Consider the following 21,493-nt stretch of genomic DNA (forward strand, 5'->3'; position numbering starts at 1 on the left):
TAATTGCAGGGTTGTTTTTAAACGAGGAACTGGTTATTAACTCAGGACAAAACAGAACCTACCACTCCCCATCATTAAAAGGGCTATGATGGGATTCAAGAAACTCCTCATAGCTGGCCAAATTCAGGCTCCCTTCATTCTGGTTGTGCAGACTGGCATGCAAAGGCAGCACTGATGTGGGGCCCTATGCTAGCTTCACACAGCTAGGGGCTGGAGGAATCTCACAAGATGCTGGAGGTCAGGTCTGGGAGTATCTATGCTAGATTGTCCTGAGGCCAAACACTGACCTGGATTCCTGCCTCCTCCCACTGAGGATATGGGAGAGCAAGAACTCAGTGGTTTTTGGAGATGCCATTGCGGGGATGCAGTGATAGCCTCTCTTCTCACAAAGAGGTGACAGCTCCTGGATCTGGCCTGCAGGTACGTAACCCGCTCTCATTAAAATTCAGGTTATACTTTCATTCACAAGATTTTTATCTGTACTGAAAAAGATTTCTGATTTCACCAGATTTCACCACAACAGTTTTCCCCTCTGAGACACGAGGCTCAGCGCCTTTGTAGGGCTCACGTGGAGCAGGTTTTCGTTCCCCTCTCTCCCTGCCAGAGCCACTACAAAGGTACATGTTGAACAGATTAAAAAAAAAAAATCCCAGATCCACCTTACTTCTTAATAAACGTTCCCACAGACACAAATCCTCCCACCCACCACAGTACTTGCTCCCAGAACCGCCCGACCCTACGAAGGCCTCCCTTGCCCCACTACACTCTTGTGGAGTAAGAGAAATGTGTCAAAACACAGAACTGGTGCCCACTTCAAGCTCTGGTTTATATTAATGCAGACATCATAAAAATAAACTCCAAGCAAGTATTTCCTATATAAACAGATTAGCATACCTTAAACTCTTGATTGCTCCCACATCACATGGCCATAGATTCACTGCATGCTGGTTCAATTCACTAGGGTGTTTTCACTCCCTTACGCTGTCACTAAGGCACTGAAGATCCAGTGACCTGAAGGAAGATATCTAGGACACCCTAGGGAACATACCTGTGGATACCATAATAAGTTGGGAGGCCCAATATGCTACTGGGACAAAAGATCTGGGCTGAGAGGGGGAAAAAGCACATCCACAACTGGCTTTACCAGAGGAATGAACCAGCCCTGGGTTATAGCCTCCTTTCTCTTCTCCCACTTCCACCCCCAAGGACCATGTGAATCACTGGAATGGAGGAAAAATATATACTAAATTCTACGAGCACAGGAATTAAAGAGACATCCAGAAAAGTTCCCTCTGGCACTTGACACAAGCTGCAAAACTGGGTTAGCTTGACATTGCTGCTGGAGATGAACGGACCCAGAAAAGCAGACTGCCACTTGGATACCAGCAGAGCTAAAACCCTATCTGCAAGGCAGGATCCATCCATCTGGGTGAATTGATAGATAACTCGAGTCCCACCAGCAGGGCTGAGTGGCAGGCCCTTAAAACCAGAAGCACCAAGGAAGTAAGGAAACAAAAAAAGTGCTTCCTCACCAAAACAAGATGTTTTGGCACCTTAGTGTGATGAGGCAAATGCCATTTCAGAGGCTTTGTCCAAGCAGATCATGATGGCTTGGTCCTACAGGAATTCTCTAATGGATCAGACAGTTTTTCTGATGATCCTCAACTCAAGAATAGTGAGGTGATAAACATTTTTCAGGAAAAAGAAACCCAAGAACTTTTGGACTGTGTACCCCCCAATCCTGAAGACATTGCAAACCATGTTGGTTCTGGAAGAGGAATCCCTCAAGGTCTCTCCCAGATACTAGTTCAGGTAGCACGTCACTGCAGTGCAAATAATTTAGAGATTGTCTAAACTACAGCATCCAGCATATGAGCTCTTGAGTAAAGAACAGTCAGAGATGCCCAGATCCGGAGTAGAACTGGGCCGCTTCACAAGACGAATAATTACGCTGGAGTTGACAAATGCTCTGCTGCATCTTCCAGAGTCTTTCCTCTGGTATGTATCAAATTGTTGTTTTTTCCAACGGGCCAGCTTCTGTGACATGAGCGATTTTGGCATGGTAACCTCAAACCCTGACTCAGAGGATACTGTAAGAAGCCATGGGGCTTGTAGATGGACTTACAGAAGTGAAGGTGCATGGATCAAAAAGAAAGGGGGATTGATACTCATCTCCTCTTTCTGAAGAAGCCACCATGACAGTCAGAATTCTAAAGAAGAGCTGGCACCCAACTTCTAAGATCATTAGAGAAGAGCATCATATTAAAGTGAAGTTTCCTCTTGGGTGAACCTCAGTCCCACGTGGGTGCAGTTTGTAAAGGTAGACCCCAGGAAGTCAGAGAATGCAATGGGATCGAGAGAATATGAGGCAAACAGTGCCTGTCATTTCTGCCTGGGAAAGATCACAATCCCATCATCTTCAATACAGCTTGGAGAATGTAAACTGTGCAAAAATTAAACTAAACCAGGGATGTGTAAAATTTCCATTGCATCCTCCCATCCTGAACATACACAACCTGAGAATTAGGATTGAAGGCCAAGATTTTCAGAACTGACCAGTGATTTTAGGGGCCCAACTTGAGACACTCTAACTTGGCCTATTTTCCAGAGGGCTGTTGTTTCGCACTTTCTGAAAGTGAAACCCTTTTAAAAGGTCTCTGTCAACAGCACCCAAAAATCACTGGTCACTTGGCCGCAGCTTGCAACAGCTAAAGGACAGTGAGGAAAGACTGGCCTTCAGCCACTCAGCAACAACAAAACACCGCAACATCATCACCTGCACCAAATACACACCAAAAAAATAAATAAAAATACAGTGCAACTAAAATTACTTGGTTTTGCTGAAGGGTTTGTTTGTTTGTTTGTTGCTTAAAAGGCTTTACTTTCCTTCCTCTTTGCCGCTGCTCTTTAGGGAAGGGTATAAAAGCTGCTAAAAATTAGTCAGACAATTCAGATACTTCTTCCCAGCTTGGCGAGGTTTCCGTTCTGCTAGAGTGATGGTGGGTGTGGGGGTCAGATAGGAGGAGGGGGAAAGGACACAGGGGAGAGGGGGAAGGGAAAAATGAACAGCTGCAAACCAATTAAGCCTGACTCTCTGACTGCCTGCTTTGGACAGTGAGGCAATCTAATTCAGCCTGGTGCCTCTCTTCCTTCAGCCGCCTGGTGCCTGCCTGCCTGGGATTCAGGAAAGGGGCTGTCTGCCCGCCCGCTTCGTCTTGCAAGCCAAAGGGGCCCTGCTCAGCCGCAGGTTCCAAAGGAAAGAGCCCTTGGCTGGCGGCGCCTCTTCTTTTCTGAGAAAAACACGCACTGGATGCAGGGGCAGCAGCTTTCTAACCCTCTCCTGCCCTTCCTCAGCAACTAAACCAAAGTGGAGTTTGAGTAAGAAGACAACCCGCCTGGCTCCTCCGCCTCACAGCACAATGAATCAGTTAGCATTCAATCATTATGGTGGTAACCGTATCTTTCACGAGCAAGATTTCAGAGAGAGATAGAATATGATGTTTCCTGCTCATTTCCTTCCCGTCATCCCAATCATGAATTGCTGTTACAAATACGCGTTCAAGCCTGTAACGTATTCGCAAACATGCGTGCCAGTTTCCCAGACGAGTAGCTGTTTGTTTTCTGAGCAGCAAAGGCGTGGAGGAACAGTGTTACAGGAGAGGAAATAGTGTCACTGGGGTAGAAATGCACACAGAGAATTTACAGAAGGTCACTTGAGTTTTCATGCCTCTGTTACTATGAATTACTTTAATTCCTTCTTATTTGCTAAAGCTCTTAGGTTACACCATGGGCACGCAAAGGCACTCTATATTTCCCTCGGAGTCCAGATTTTCAGACACAAAGGTCTGGTTTGGAAAGGGTTATTATAGTGGTCACGGTTTTAAAAATATCTGCTCCCAGTTAGAATGCGAAAAACAACTTTGTGAGAGGGTACAAAACAACTTGACCGTTTCGTTACACTTTGCAGTAATCTAGAAAGCAATTATGTAACTGCCCCTAAAACGTTTAATTAAGAGAGAGATGGGGCAAGGATTAGTACTCTAGAGAAAAGATCTTCTTTACAGTGGCATCTGGACATCATCATTCTTTCAGAAGCCCCTAGGTAACCCTCAGTATTGTTCACACTTGTACATAAACAAAACAAGACGTCCTGGAGAGAGCTAAATTACTGCCCCATAGTGTAACAACATTTCTTGCTTAAAGAGAGTCCATGCAGAATCTGGGAAGACTCCAGCATGTTAAAACTGACACAGTTCCACACCATGGAAAGCTAGAATGGGTAAAGCAGGTACAATCTGGACCTTCCCTCTGACTTCATTTCACACAGGAACTCTAATTCAGGACAGTTGCTCATTTTTAAATTAAAACCCCAGCCTGTCCGCGTGTGCATCAGAAGAAAGCTCACACGCAGAGCTGGTTGTGCAAAGAATTTACCCTGTTCCACCCCTCCACAAATAATTTTGATGAAAACAAAATTCAAGTTTTTCTTGCAATAGCTGGGATTTTCCAGAAAAACCAAAAGTGGAAAATTTTCAGGTTTTGGGGGGAAAAAAAAAAAAGACAACTTTAAATGAAAGCAGAAATTTCCCTTTTTTAAAAAACAAAACAAAATGAAAATTAAACAAACAAACAAAACATGTACAGAAAATTGTTGACTGGCTCTACTCACATCTTTTCAGAACGGCCAGTCAGTACATAATGATAACATCACTCTCTCTCTCTGCTCATGCTAATCTTAAGTACTCTTAAACCATTCAATACACAATATTCTCCGATAACGGAGTGCCATTCACATTTCAGCAACAATAGGTCAGTTCAATGATATGTGAGTCTCTGTTGAGGGCAGGGAATGTATCTATCTCTGTTGTCTGTGAAGCATCTAGCACACTTTTGGGAGCAGTTTAATCATAAAACAATTATCACATCAAGGGCCCCACACCGCATTCCTTGTGCACTCAGAACTCACAGTGACATCAGTGGAAATTTGGGGTGCATGAAGAAGACAAGATCAGGTACCAAACTGCCAAGGACATTATATATTTTACACACACACACACACTTCAGAAATCCAGAAGCACTTCATGGTACCAAGACCTGATCTTAGAATACGGAGACATTAAAGTCAATTGCATCTTTTAACTAAGCCATTATATGGTAAAGTAAGACTTTCACCAGAGACTTCAAGAGGTTTGCAATTTTTTTCCTTACGTATTTTAAAATGATGTCTTCTTCACTTGAAGCATAGGTAATGATCCAGGTATAGCTGAAGAAGATGAAAACACGGTGCTTAAATAAAACACACAAACTTAATTACAGACGCTCCCTGGGTTACGCAAGACCCAACTTACGCAAATTTGAACTTACAGAAAAAGTTCCATAAACCAGAAATAGGATTTTCGAGTTGAGGAAATTTTTGCATAACGTAAGGGAATACGTTTCCGACTTACGCAAAATTCGAGTTACGCAAGGCTTTCCGGAATGGAATGATTACATAAGGCGGGGGAGGGGGGTGTCCTGTATTTACTTCAGTTTCTCCTGAGGTTCTGTTCAGTTAGCAGGTTCTATACTGAAATACATAATCAGATCAAAAGACAGACACTGAAAATTCACAAGCAGATTATATAGCCTCACTAGTACCGTGGCAGGACTTTGGTTCTACAGATCCTAGAGAAATTCTGTTCTGAATCTCAGTCAAAGTAATCTGAATGGTCAGTCAGCCCATGGTTATTGCTCTTCCTTCAGCGCTGTGCCCCCCATGAGGACGGGGCTGGAAAGAGTACTATTGTCAATAAACTGAAGAGCAAAAATACAGCAGGAAAAATACAGCAGGAACAGCTTAATTCCAGATGTAAATGAGCTCAGCAGGGAATCTAAACAGTCAAGTCAATTGCCAGAATCTGCACTTTTCAACCTCATTCTGCTCCTTTGATCAGAATGAATTTTGAGCTATAGCGATTAATGGAGTAATAGAGGAAGTAACGGGACATCTCTTGGGAAAAGGGGGCAAAAAAAGTAACTCATCCTTGTTATGCAATTTTTCTGTTAAACACCACATTTCCCAACAGAAAACTGAATAAAGCTATTTAAAAAAGGAACGTATGCTGATTTAACAAAGAAAGGATCACAAAAACAGCCGTGTGAAATAAAAAGAATAGATTTAAGATCATTCACTGTTTAAAACAAACCCCACTATAGTCATGGTAGGGGAAAATAACCTATCCAAATGTAAGTGCCTTGTAAATCAGAGAGCAAGAGCATATACTTAATATTGTGTTAGCCAACAGGAAATATTAGAATTCAACACACTCAGTATTCAAGGCGAGGCTCCCAAAAGTCCTCAGTCTTTAAGTACCAACTAAAATTGATTTGTTTATGTTGGGGATATTAATGCTGTCCCCCGATAGTACATCCTAACCTTTCTGGAAATGGAAGAAAAGTATTAACATTAGGGGGCTGCGATTCCAAAAAGAGCCTTTTAAGGGTTTCTTCTCATTTGCTGTTGTCACTGTTGTAGATGAAATGGCAGATGAGGGTCAGCCCCCCTGCCACCCTTCGCCACCTTTGCAAAGGGAAGGTTTTATCTCCTTTATGCCTGATTCTCCCTGAAACCCAACCCCCTATGGAATGAAATTAATCAGTGAAACAAACTACACTGTGAACGTGCTCAAAGTCACAGAAATTTAAAGAATAATTATTAAACTTGCATAAAAAAGGCTATTAAAAGCCACGTTAGAACTGATGTGAAACACTACATCAAAGTTCATACCATTAAAAAAAAATCATTGGACTAATATGACATTTGCCAATCATCACTCTGCTGCATCCCTTTTCTCTACCCTTTCGTCAGTTTAGACCTTGATCCTGTGAAGACTTACACATGTAATTAACTTTACACATCTGAGTAGTCCTGTCGAAGTCATGGGACTACTCCCAGTATGTGAAGTTAAGCATGTTCTCAAGTCTTTGCAGGATCACGGCCTTCAACAGTAAAGCCTTCAGGCAGGGACCATCTCAGATACATTTGTACAAGTGGGGGGCTCCTGATCCTGACTAGGACCTCTCAGTGAATACTGCAATGTAAACAGTAAAAATAACTACCTACCCTCTATTCATCAGGTTTTTTTCTGTCTTTAGTGTCTCTTTTCATCCCTGGTAATCATTGGCATCAGAAATGTTAACGCATGGCACTGGATTTTATAGATAATACTAGCTATGCTAAAGAAATTCAACCCACTTTTTTTTTTTTAATGTTCTGCACTTGGACCTCAAACAGTTAAATGGTAGGACAGGCCTAATATTTTTTAAATGGCCAAGAGACATTGTTAGAATGACATAGCAATATGGTCATATGTTCCCCCTGAATACAGCATAAAAAATTAAACTTCAGCATGTACATGTCCTAGAGTGATTAGCCTTCAGAGTCCTAAGAGGCTGCTACATTTTGATTGTGAATTTCTATCAGTGATTAGTGTATGATACTTGAAACAGACCTAAGTACTTGAAACAGAAATATTGCAAAGCCACTAAGAGAGCAGGCTGATTTGCTTCCTAAATGGGCAGAATTATTGAAGGCAGCTCGTAATAGTGTCTCGCTTTCTCACATTAACGTTAACAGCTTTGAAGCGACTGCGCCTAATTTGTATTTAAGACCCTTTACCTTTTTCTCTAAGCCATTTTCATAGAGGAGCATTTGTTCCAGGGGCATATTTGCCACACAGAGCAGATCTGTAATGGCAGTTAATTCGCACCATTTTGCTTGCTCCTGTATTAATCAGCAAACTCTGAATCATCCCAGTGTTTCCAGATACACAGATGTACGACAGAAACCAATGAAGCCAGTTCAGTTCTCTTCCCATTCAGAAGCAGAGACAATATCAGTTCCTGTTTACAGCCACTTGTCTGTTTTCCCCCACCCACGCACTGAAATTTCTCCAAAATGCCCAGAGAAAAAGAGAAAGAAAGAAACTGAGTTCATTTTACCAGGAAAGTTATTTCTAGGTATTGCATCTGAAACAGAACAGGTTTGCACTTTTGTTGTTGTTGTTGTTCAGTACTTCTTTCACCGAGGCCAAAAACTACCGAAGTGGCATAACCAGATTGACCAAGTAGCTGATTGTATTTCCCCCACCCTCCAAACCTGCCTTCATATTTCAGTCACACAGTTTACCAACCCTCAAAATGATTTTTTTCCCCCCTGTTTATGTGACATCAGCTTTTGGTTCTTTCTTTAAATATTTTTGCCTTGTAAAACAGACACATAGCAGAGGGTGGGGTCTGAGTAATCACTATGACCATATAAATCATGTTTTCAAAATACTTTGGCAAAGGATTTTCAAAAGTGACTCATGATTTTGGGTGCCTAAGGTGAGACACATTGAAGTTTTCTGACAATCAGGCCCCTTTAGGGCTCCCCAAAAATTACTAGTCACTTTTGGAAATCCTTTACCTGTATTTAAAAAAAAAAATCTTCCTCAAATATGGCAAGAATCGGAGGTTAGAGGTAGTGAAGTCAATGAGAGTTTTCAGTATGGGAGGAAAATGGGATCAGGCCCACATTAGGGTAATGGAAAATACTTCTTGGCATTCATGAGTACAACACACACATACGCACCTTTTTAATATGGGAGTTATGGTTGTATGAACTTACAAGTGAAAACACAAGTAGCATCCCTTGGCCATCAGCTAAATCACTATTCATGGTCTTTTTATAAATGAGACGCAGGCAGACTGCATTCAGATAACTTCATTGTGATGCCCTCTAGGCACTAACTAATAAGAAAGGGTCCCTCTGTATTCCCATTTGAAACTCCAATGTTCAGAGTGTTTAAGTCCCTTTGAAGATAAGGGCACAGTCAAGAAAAAGTTACCAACCTTTGTTCAGTTGTTTATAAATTAAACTGGTCTCAAAATGTAATTGTAAGATGAGAAATTATTATTGAACAGGCATGTTTCTAGTGGGAGCCCATACAGATCTGTCTCTGGCTGTATGCTAGTTAACATTTTTATCAATGACCCAGAAGAATAAAATGTAAAGTTTGCAGATGACAAAAATTGTGAGAGCGGTAAATAATGAAGGGGACAGGTCATTGATACAGAATGACCTGGATCACTTGGTAAGCTGGATGCAAGCGAAAAATGTGTGTTTTAATATAGCAAAATAGAAATGTATACATCTAGGAACAATTCAGGTCATACTTACAGGTGCGGGGGACTCTACCCTGGGAATCAGGGACTTTGAAAAAGATTTGGGGGTCATGGTGGAAAATCAGCTGAATGTGAGTTCCCAGTGTGATGCTGCAGCCAAAAGAGCTAATGTGATGCTAGGATGCATAAACAGGGGAATCTTTCTTGAGTACAAGCAGAGACCTTTTTTACCTCTGTATTTGGCACTGGTGCAACTGTTGAAGGAATACTGTGTCCAGTTTTGGTGTCCACAATTCAAGAAGGGTGTTGTAAAATTGGAGAGGGTTCAGGGAAGAGCCATAAGTATGATTAAAGGATTAGAAAACCTGTCTTGGAGTGATAGACTCAATCTATTTAGCTTAACAAAGGGAAGGTTTAAAGGGTGACTAGATGGCAGTTTATAAGTACCTACATGGGGAACAAATATTCAAACATGGGCTTTTAAATTTAGCAGAGAAAGGTATAAAAGACAATTCAATGGCTGGAAGTAGAAAACAAATTCATACCGGAAATAAGGTGTACATTTTTATCAGAAAGGGCAATTAACCATTGGAACAATTTACAAGGGTCGTAGTACATGCTCCATCACTGGCAATTTTAAAATGAAGATTGGATGTTTTTCTTAAAGATCCGTTCTAGGAATTATTGTGGGGAAGTTCTCCTGTAGAGCACAGGCCATAGGTCAGACTAGACCACCACAATGGTCCCTTCTGGCTTGGGAATCTATGAACCTATGAAAGGTTTCTATGGTCAGATGCTTTTTGTGCCAATAAAGGCTTAAAAATGTTTTCAGTGAAAATCTGTAGTTCGGGCCCAGTCCTGTAACTGCACTTGCAAGTACTGCTGTTTTACTCAATGGGGTTCATGGAAGGAAAAGTTACTCATCAAGGTTTACAGGATGGGCTCTTGCTCCGAAAGTCTTTTTGGTAAGAAACTAAAAAATACAACAACCCACCCACATGCACACTCCGTGGGCAAGAGTCTGATACCGTTACTGGAGGTGCATCCCCACTGAAGTCAATGGGGAGTCCTGGAAAGTAGGGTATTACTACGTGCGAGAAAGGGTGGCAGAATCTGGCTCCACTTAAAGCTAATGAGACACTTTTTAACATGATCATGTCACTTTCCTTACACATTTGAGGGAGGGTTTCCCCCCGCTTCCCCTTCGACTACTGTTAAACAAAGAGAAACAACAGTGCATTTGTTGCTTAAAGCAACACGAAGGGACTGACTTAAAACCACAAAAGCAAGCTTTATTTCAGTGCTAAGGCAGAGAACTTTGCATGATGTGCAATGTCCTCTGCTCACCATGCAAGTACTGTAGTATTGCGGGGTCTATGAACATTTGTGATACAAAGCTGTAGCACATCCCATGTGCTTCAATTCCTAGGTACAAGGAAGTTAATTAAAGACAGAGTGTTAGGGTAAAATTCCAGGCTTGTTTCTGAATCTCTTTCAATTACTGGCTTACGCTCCCCCTCGGACAGATGCAGCCCACACCTCCAACAGCAATTTTAAAATACTACGTGTATGAATGTGCACACATTTTATACATCCTCATCTTGTCATGTGGGGAAGAGGCAAGAAAGATATTTTGCGTAATATCCCCCCAGGCACCCCTCTTTACTATAAACCCTAAGATTCTTTTCTATTTCTGCAGCTTGAGTGAACACACTCATTTATTTTTGCAGGATTGCTCATGCCATAAGTGCTGAACGAACTGTGCTGCTGGCATGGACTTGTTCTGTATTGTTAAGGGGAAAATAAATTTAGGAAGGTGAGAGCGTGATGGATCAAGGAAAGAGTTTCCGCTTTGACAGAGTTTCCTAGCAATTTTCAGAAAAAAATAAGGGGGTGATGACGGGATGGGGTGGTAAAGTTAATTTAGTTTCTGGTCTTCCATTTACAGCAGGAGACGGTTTATTGGTAACTACTGTCCTGCATGGATTGTTCCTCTGAGGCTGATGCACTATGAAGAGTTTTTAAGATATTGTCAGATCCACAAACCAAAGAAGTTTAAAGATTTGACTACAAAGGCTCATTTTACAATGCAGACATACCCCGAAATCCAGAAAACTCTGGTACAAGAGAAGGGTGCCCACAATTTAAACACATAAAGGAAAATAATTATATAAAAATAAATCTGATTTAAATTAAAACTAGTCTTTGCAATTAAATTTCTAACTCTTGCATTTCGAATTGTTGCATTAACTGCGGGACCCTCTCCCTGGACATTAAGTGGCCAAGTCCACCACAGGTTTTGAAGAGTTTATCTCTGAGTTTCTAAAATGTTTTTAACATTTGCCTTGGGGGAAATTAAAGACCAATCTATAACAGTTTCGTGAGGGCTCCTTTGAGACTGCTGAAAGGAGGGGAAAAAAGCACCCTACAAGATTGAGAAAAACAATTCCAATTGCACAAATAAATGTAAAAGCAGAAATGACCATTCAAGCAGATATTTTCACATCTGTGAGGAAAGTATGTGGCGAGGTCAAACTCCAGGCTCAGACTTATTGCTTTCTGTAATCCTGATTCATCACCGGCATCCTTTATTCACCATTCAAAGGCACTTAATTAGCTGAAGGGCTTGTTGCTTTGCCTTTAGAAGCTCTCCACACCCTCAAAGGCCTGGGCTCCGCATTGTACCATCACTAGTAATACCCTTTGAAATCAAATCCGTTCTTCTTCTCCACCGTACTAGTAAAGAAGTAACATGAAAAAACAGAAACACTTTTCTAACCATCAAAAAAAAAAAAACAACCCCCCAAACAAACCCAAAACAAAACCCAATTGGAATTTCTTTCTAAGTGGCACTGAAGAAACTAAATCTGACACTTTTCAAAAATGTTCCCAGAAGACACAGATGAAATCTGGCCAGCAGTTTTTGGTCTGATCAACTAAAGGTTTATTCATGCAGGACAGCTTGGATGCTAGACACGTCTCCATGCAACATCTGGGCGTTTAAAACACTGGGTATTTTCCCCTAAAGTCACAACAAGATTTGGACGTACTTAGATTCAAGGAGCCTGATTCTCCATTGCTTTTCAGAATGCTTGTCCATTTACATCAGAGCAGCTACCCAGCCAGCATATTAGCATTTTGTACCCACTATAGGCTGACTTTCCACTGGTGTAAATGACCACCATGGTGCATGGCACTGGGAGACTCAGTCCCAGGGTATTCAAATGTTTATGCCTATATAGATAAAAGGTAAATGAATATAATGCGATGGAGAATATAACAGGGCACCTTTAACACCAAAGCACTGGGTTAGTGTACTCTTAGAACTGCAAATTTCTTCTTCAGGTTTGTTTCTAAATGCAAGAGCTTAGGCTCAGAAACAAAACATTAGCTCAAATGCAAAAAGGAAAAACACCTTAAATAATCTAGTTGACGGGTTTTCATTCTGCTTTGCTACCTATAATTTATGCTGCCAACTCAGACACCGTATTACTAGCTTTCCCCTCAGCTAAAGAAATACAGTCAAGCCCCTTTAGTATTTTCGCACTCTTCATTTCAGTCTGCTTCATCACTTTCTTACTCTTCTCCATGCACCACTCAATAGCAAGATGTAAGTCTGACCATTCATCCTATAAATAGAATTGTTTTCCGGCTGATTTTTGCTCCTCTCCATTCTTCCCTCCCATGGTTTTGGCAACAGAGCTGAAGCCAACATACCTTTTGTTGACTCCTCTCTGTACAGATATCCCACATGTCAGCAGGAATGCACAGAGCTCTAGGAATAGCATGTTTGGCTGCCGCAGAGCAAGGGGAGCTCAGGAATGTGCAGTGTGTCACACCCAAAGGATGGCGATTTATTATTTATATCCTCTGCAAAACAATCAGTAAAATGGTATTTTGTTTTTAAGATACTTACACAGTCTAGATGCCAGTCTCTTACCATGTTCTACACAGTTTTACTACATGTCAAATTTGGGCCCAAGAAGACTGGAAGTGTCCCAACCTGCTCCTTTCAAAGCAACCTGAACTCAGCCACTAACATTGCAGTGTGCTCATTTGCCCACCTTTAACCTTCTGGGGACCTTCATTTCCTCATTCAAGGACGCAGTTCTCTTCTCACGCCAATAGGAATCAAGAGTAATTCCACTGAAGGCAATATTACATCAGAGGAGAATCAGGCACTACATTTTTGACATGCAAGAATGCAGATCTGCAAGTGCAAACTGCACTGCATGCAAATCAGAGCGATGCACAGCTATCCGGTCTATCTGGGCAAATGCAGTTTGTGCTCTCCTTTCCAACCTGCCACGTGTCCAAAACCTGACAAACCTTTGAGACCACAGAATCTCCTAAGTGTGGAAAAGTGTGCATGATATTTTTGGAGATCACTTTTGACAATTTGGCCTTTCATGTCCTTCTCTGTAGTGTAAATTTATGAATCCAAATTGGTGTGCGTAATTTCACTCTGCATGGATCTATACTACATGAGCAAAATGAAAACTTGAATATAATCTACACGACCAATGCTAGCAGTACCAGGCTTTCCAATATCACAAAATGCAAACTGTCAGTGACTAAATCAATATCTGTCAATGCTCAACAATGAAGACACAGCACTTCAGATGAGAGAAGATTAGACATTATCAGATTTACCAATTGTCCAGGCACTATGCGATTTTGAAAACAGTCTGACTAAGCTACATGATATATTTTAATCTCTGAAGTACAAAAAAAACCATATAGCTGCGAAACATCAGTAGGTTACTCCAGCTTTTGGAATGCAGAGTCTTCTCTTTAACGTGTAACAACAACAACAACGCAGCTCACACTTTGAGTCTATGTCACAGCAGCTGCTCCATTCCCCATGCTGCTCTGCCCGCTGCAAAGATCCAGTTTCATGCTTTATTGTTCTTCCTCCAACTGGCCACCAGCCATTCTCTCCTCCTTTTTCTGTACAAAGCCGCATCTCTTGCTCAAAAGAAGAAAGCACTATGCCTTCTCTTTATAAATTTTAGTCACATATACAAACACACGCATGCACAGAGTAGGGGGATGATTTCAAAACACCAAACAACATTCCAGGGTACTATGTTAATTTCCTCTTAACATATTTCTCCATATTGTTCTCCATTAACAGTTACTACTTTTAAAGATGGAGAAGCTATTTGCCTCCCCTTCCTGATCTTTTACTTGTTGTCCTTTAATGCAATGATCGATTTGTGTTTGAATAGTTCTATTCGTTTCTGGTTGTGATGGAGAGGTGGTGGTAATAAACTATAAAGGGCCCGATTCTGCTCTCAGGTACATCGGTGTATTGGAATAACTCCACTGAAATCCACTGAATTACACAGGCATAAACCTAGTGTGAAATCGGGATTGTGAATAAAAGCTCAACGTCAGTGCTTTTGACCCAATTGAAAAAATAACTGTATACAAAACAGCAAAAGTTAAGTACTAATAGTCAAAGAAATTTAAGTATACTGGAATTCTGATGTTTCATGTGTCTAGAATATGCTCTCTCTATGGTATTTTTTATAATTTTGCATACAGGGCCATTTTTTTTATTACAAATTGTCAAAGTTATTAAAACCTAGGGCAAATATCCTGATCTTCAACACTCACCATTGATCACAAGCAGCTTAACAAGCTATAAAACCTGGAGAAGCAGTGTAGTTTAGAAATAATTAATGTAATAAGTCTTACCTTATAAAATCAGTAAGGCACTGTGACCTTCCCTAACTGACGTGGACATGTGAAATAATCACCACCTGTAATCACTGTCTCAACTGTCCTTGATCTTTACTAATAGCCCCCAAATTATACGCTCACCCGCTGTAGGTGGGCAGGGGCTAGAAATGCAGCACAGGCCAAGCATGAAGAAAGATGCCTGACGAGGAGCCACTGACCAGTTAAAGACAATCTCCAAAGCACATCTTTTCCAGGTTTTTTTGGCTAAAAAGCATAAATCAGTGATTCATAGATTCATAGATATTAAGGTCAGAAGGGACGATTATGATCATCTAGTCTGATCTCCTGCACAACGCAGGCCATAGAATCTCACCCACCCACTCCTGAAAAACCTCACCTATGTCTGAGCTATTGAAGTCCTCAACTCGTGGTTTAAAGACTTCAAGGAGCAGAGAATCCTCCAGCAAGTGACCCATGCCCCATGCTACAGAGGAAGGTGAAAAGCCTCCAGGGCCTCTTCCAATTTGCCCCGGAGGAAAATTCCTTCCCAACCCCAAATATGGCGATCAGCTATACCCTGAGCATATGGGCAAGATTCACCAGCCAGATACTGCAGAAAATTCTTTCCTGGGTAACTCAGATCCCACCCCATCTAACATCCCATCACAGGCCATTAGGCCTATTTACCATGAATATTTAAAGCTCAATTAATTACCAAAATCATGTTATTCCATCATACCATCTCCTCCATAAACTTATCGAGTTTAATCTTAAAGCCAGATAGATCTTTTGCCCCCACTGCTTCCCTTGGAAGGCTATTCCAAAACTTCACCCCTCTGATGGTTAGAAACCTTTATCTAATTTCAAGTCTAAACTTCCTGATGATGAGTTTATATCCATTTGTTCTTGTGTCCACATTGGTATTGAGCTTAAATAATTCCTCTCACTCTCGGGTATTTATCCCTTTGATATATTTATAGAGAGTAATCATATCTCCCCTCAACCTTCTTTTAGTTAGGCTAAACAAGCCAAGCTCCTTGAGTCTCCTTTCATAAGACATGTTTTCCATTCCTCGGATCACCCTAGTAGCCCTTCTCTGTACCTGTTCCAATTTGAATTCATCCTTCTTAAAAATGGGAGACCAGAACTGCACACAGTATTCCAGGTGAGGTCTCACCAGTGCCTTGTATAACGGTACTAAAACTTCCTTATCCCTACTGGAAATACCTCTCCTGATGCATCCCAAGACCACATTAGCTTTTTGCAAAAAGAAAAGGAGTACTTGTGGCACCTTAGAGACTAACCAATTTATTTGAGCATGAGCTTTCGTGAGCTACAGCTCACTTCATCAGATGCATACCGTGGAAACTGCAGCAGACTTTATATATACACAGAGAATATGAAACAATACCTCCTCCCACCCCACTGTCCTGCTGGTAATAGCTTATCTAAAGTAATCTTCAGGTTAGGCCATTTCCAGCACAAATCCAGGTTTTCTCACCCTCCACCCCCCCACACAAATTCACTCTCCTGCTGGTGATAGCCCATCCAAAGTGACAACTCTTTACACAATGTGCATGATAATCAAGTTAGGCCATTTCCTGCACAAATCCAGGTTCTCTCACTCCCTCACCCCCCTCCAAAAACCCACCCCCATACACACACAAACTCACTCTCCTGCTGGTAATAGCTCATCCAAACTGACCACTCTCCAAGTTTAAATCCAAGTTAAACCAGAACATCTGGGGGGAGGGGGGGAGGAAAAAACAAGAGGAAATAGGCTACCTTGCATAATGACTTAGCCACTCCCAGTCTCTATTTAAGCCTAAATTAATAGTATCCAATTTGCAAATGAATTCCAATTCAGCAGTTTCTCGCTGGAGTCTGGATTTGAAGTTTTTTTGTTTTAAGATAGCGACCTTCATGTCTGTGATTGCGTGACCAGAGAGATTGAAGTGTTCTCCGACTGGTTTATGAATGTTATAATTCTTGACATCTGATTTGTGTCCATTTATTCTTTTACGTAGAGACTGTCCAGTTTGACCAATGTACATGGCAGAGGGGCATTACTGGCACATGATGGCATAAATCACATTGGTGGATGTGCAGGTGAACGAGCCTCTGATAGTGTGGCTGATGTTATTAGGCCCTGTGATGGTGTGATTTGTGCAGGAAATGGCCTAACTTGATTATCATGCACATTGTGTAAAGAGTTGTCACTTTGGATGGGCTATCACCAGCAGGAGAGTGAATTTGTGTGGGGGGTGGAGGGTGAGAAAACCTGGATTTGTGCTGGAAATGGCCTAACCTGAAGATTACTTTAGATAAGCTATTACCAGCAGGACAGTGGGGTGGGAGGAGGTATTGTTTCATATTCTCTGTGTATATATAAAGTCTGCTGCAGTTTCCACGGTATGCATCTGATGAAGTGAGCTGTAGCTCACGAAAGCTCATGCTCAAATAAATTGGTTAGTCTCTAAGGTGCCACAAGTACTCCTTTTCTTTTTGCGAATACAGACTAACACGGCTGTTACTCTGAAACCTGTCATTAGCTTTTTGCACAGCCATATCACATCGGAGGCTCACAGTCATCCTGTGATCAACCAATACTCCAAGGTCCCTCTCCTCCTCTGTTACTTCTAATTGATGCGTACCCAACGAAAATTCTTATTAATCCCTAAATGCATAACCTTACACTTCTCACTATTAAATTTCATCCTATTACTATTACTCCAGTGATGTCGGAGCTCAAAACGTGTGTGACAGAATGCAAAGCAGGGAAAATTGGGGCACCAGGGTCCTCAGGAGCAGGGGAAAAAACACACTTAGCCCATGATACAGCAAACAACTTCACTGTATGCTTAACTTTTAAGAGGACGACTCGTCTCACTGAAGACGACGGGATTTAGACGTGGGGTGAACAGACAGCAAATGTGAAAAATCGGGACGGGGGTGGAGGGTAATAGGTGCCTACATAAGACAAAGCCCCAAATAACGGGACTGTCCCTATAAAACCGGGACATCTGGTCACCCTACTCACATTCTTAAATTATGCATGTGCCTAAGTGCTTTGCTGGATCAGGGCCTTACATCTGTAGCCTGTTTTTTTTGTTTTAATGCCTAATCAATCCCTGAAGTGCCCGGTGGTATATGATACATATGTTTGGATAAGCAGCATCAGTGAGTTTCAGTCCTTCCCACCAGCCTGTTTGAAGCAGATTCATCATAATAAGGGGCTATCAAGAGCACACTTATTTGGAAAAGGGTGAGTCAGTCCTAGAATGGCCACTGTGGAAAGGAGCTACATTTAGTTACCATTAAGAAGCTGACATTTACCAACAGCTACCTTATTTCTTATTCTTAGTACAGGAAAAAGCTATGGTAGCTAAGATACTATTGTGTGGGAACTGCTGGCACATGCTGGATGTTTGAAAGCTGACCATGGTAGAGTGAAGAACAAAGAAACCCTCAATTTTGTCTGTCATTCCTCAGCTAAACTCAACAGCACCTCAGAGACCATCCTCCGCTCTTCTGAGTGCAGGTCAATGATAAGTGATTAGATTCCAAGCCAGTTGGTGTCTGGTCAGAGTCCACTGTGCTCAATAACGCAGCCCGACAGATTCTACTGCCAGAGTTTTGCTTCTGGTTAGCAACATAGTTAATTGTGGCTGTGAGGTTGCATTTTTATTTTAACCACTTTGTTTCCCTTGAGCCTGCACCCACAGAACGAACCCCATTCCTTTAGCTCTCCCTTTGTCAAAGGCTCTTGGTCACAACGAACATCTCTCAGGTCACGTAGGATATGGACAGACGTCACTCAGCAGCAAGGGTTACTCGAGAGGAATGAATGGCGTTTCTTACCCCTAACAGCTGCTGTCCTTTGTCCACTCAACACATAGTCCAGATCTACCTAGGGAAGGGTAGGCCTCACCAAAAGGAGGTCATTTTTTGGTGAGTTTTGGTAACAGGTATTTCAAGTCTCTCCCGGATACTCAAGTGCTGCATTGTTAAACATACAAGGGCCATATTCTGGCACCACTTTCCATCCCACCTGAGCCTACCTGGCTTCAGAGGTGTAACTTGGGGTGGAATCTGGTTCAGAGTATTAAAAATTCTTTTAACAAAGAGTGAAAGATGATGGCAAATCCATCATGTGAATATCTTCACAGTTACCAAAATAAGCTAACTAGAAGAGCAAAACTATTCTCTTAAAAAGTGATGTAAATGGTCTGAGACATTCGTTGTACAATAGTGTGGAACTATCCACTCAGCTAGGGGAAACAGCTAGGATGTGCGTGATGGAACTACAGAGTGAAGAAATAAATACAATTACTCCCAAGAACCCCAGAATGTTGTTACCATTATGTCTATGCACATAGCCAAAGGGCTTAGTGATGCTATATTTGAAGCAGAGAGGTAGGGGGGAAAAAACCTCAACAAAAACATCAGTGTTTTAATGTAACCTGTTTAATATAGAAGAAAATGTTCTAACCTGTCTGGGTTGAGATGGCAAAGCAGCAGGCTGCATATGTCTCTGCATCCGAGGTGGCTGCATCAGTTGTCGAAGATGTTGCTCGATAAACGGGGAATTATTAGTCTGTGGAGACTGTTGTGTGGCTGGAGCTTGCTGCTGTTGCTGGAGATAGTGAATAAGGGATTGCTGCCCTGGAGTGGCAGTCATGGGTGACATCTTTGGAGTAGTTGACTCTGATGCAAAATGAGACAGTGGTTTGGTGTTATTGAAAGAAAACTGGTCTTGGGGAACAGGACTCTCATTCTGCAAGCCATTAGATGGCTGCTGCATAATTATGTTCATGTTTTTGGACTGGTTTGTAGTCATCAATTTAAAAAGAGAGCTTTGCATACTGGTGGGATTGCTGGTGGGAGTGATGTTAGGAATTAATGTATTTTGAGGACTAAATGGCTGCTGGTGCAGAGCTGGGCTTGACAGTTTTTCTGGCCTGTAAGGTGGGGAGGGTCCAGTATTCGTGGAGGCCATGCTGGAAACCAAATTGTTCTGTGGACTTTTAATATTGTTGGTTGGGAGGCTGGTTGAAGTCATATTGGATAGTATGGAATTCTGGGGGCTGAAAGGCTGCTGGTTAAGCGCTGGACTGGAAAGCTTCTCTGACCCATATGGTGGGGAGGGCCCGCTGGACGGGTTGTTACTGGAAGCCATGCTTGAAAGCAGAGCGTTTTGAGGACTTTGAATATTGTTTCCTGGTAAACTATTAGAAGCCATGCCAGACACCATGACATTTTGAGGGCTGAAAGGTTGATGGAGGGGGGATGATCCCGGCCTGTAAGGCGGAGAAAGACCTGGAGTGGACATGGTTGGCCAGTTGGGAGCCTGTACTTGCTGTTTAGTAGTAGACACTTGTTTGCTTGCTGCCAGCTGCTTTAGTTGCTGTGCATGCCAGTTAGATGTAGGCATGTTGGGCAAGGGTACTGGCAGAATAGACTGTGCCTGGTTCTTATTCTGTGCTGCCGAAGAGATGGGTGATACAACAGCTTTGTTTGGGGGAGGAACCGGATAATTAGCCCCAGCAGATGAAGGCCTCATTTGGGGTGATCCTCCACTTGTTGGATTGCAACCTGGAGAAAAATCTTTGTTTGCAATGTGGTTCTCCAAGTGAGATGTCTGCGGAGAGGACTTTGGTGTGGTGCTTATGCTTGACTGTGGGTGGCTCAGACCAAGTGGCTCTTCGGTCTTGCTTCCCAAGATCTTCTCAAGATCCAGCTCATTAGGAGAAGGATCAGGCATTTTTGTCAGCTCTTCTAACAGATCTTGCAATTCCTGGTCCACAGACTGCATGTTGTTTCCTTTCTCATCATAGTGAGCAACATTATTCTGTCCACCTATTGTCCCTTTCTGTCCTATTTCTGTGTTGGGTGGTACCGAAAATGGAGAACCAATGCCACTGCCATTCATGTGATTGTTTTCAAGCAGCACTGAATGACCAGCTACTCCCATGGAAGAAGTGCTGTGATTGGTAGAGAATGGCGAGTTCTGCATATCTGGACATGACACATTGGGATTGGTCTCTTGGCCCATAGATAGAGTTACATCATCAAGACAGAGTCTCTTATTGTCGCTTGGGAAAATGACATCGGGCATGCCACTGGAAGCAGGGGAGCTGTCATCTTCCAGTTTTCTCTTAATGGATCCCTGTAACTGCAAGAAAAGGACATGTTATTGGCCTTATACCACATTCGAAAGTTGCAAGGTGAAATACTGAGACAGAGCAATATTGAAAATTAAAAACTTACAATGGAAAAACAGACCTACTGGGACAAAGTCAGCCAGGATTTAAGTGGACGCAACTGTACTGAAGTCAACAGAGTTGCATCCAGTCAGACAAGTGCTAAATTTGACATGTTAGTCTTAAACTGGATGTTAAAAGTGTAAAATATTGTCTGTCTTGTGAATAATAGAATTTTAAAAAATACTTTCTGGTACCATTTCAATGAAGACATTATGCTCCCTGCATAACACACATGCCAACATTTTTATGGAAACTATTTTTTTGTCTAAACAATGGTAGAGTTGAATAGAATCATGGATTAAAGTTGGTGACCCACTGCCAACAATGGGTATTAAGTTCAGACCTGAGACAGCTAAACTATTTTACATTCTTTAAAGACACGACATGTGACTTTT

At 41.9% G+C, this 21,493-nt stretch overlaps 1 protein-coding gene across 1 annotated transcript in view; it reads right to left on the reverse strand.

Moving 5' to 3' along the window:
* The window catches only part of MAMLD1 (mastermind like domain containing 1), a 95,775-nt gene that overhangs the window by 19,448 nt on the left and 54,834 nt on the right, over nucleotides 1–21,493 (reverse strand). The window contains exon 2 of the mRNA XM_077826957.1: nucleotides 19,325–21,007. Coding sequence (XP_077683083.1) covers nucleotides 19,325–21,007 — 1,683 coding nt within the window. The remainder of the gene's footprint in view (nucleotides 1–19,324; nucleotides 21,008–21,493) is intronic.

This window comes from Eretmochelys imbricata, chromosome 9, assembly GCF_965152235.1.
Source record: "Eretmochelys imbricata isolate rEreImb1 chromosome 9, rEreImb1.hap1, whole genome shotgun sequence".
NCBI lineage: Eukaryota > Metazoa > Chordata > Testudines > Cheloniidae > Eretmochelys > Eretmochelys imbricata.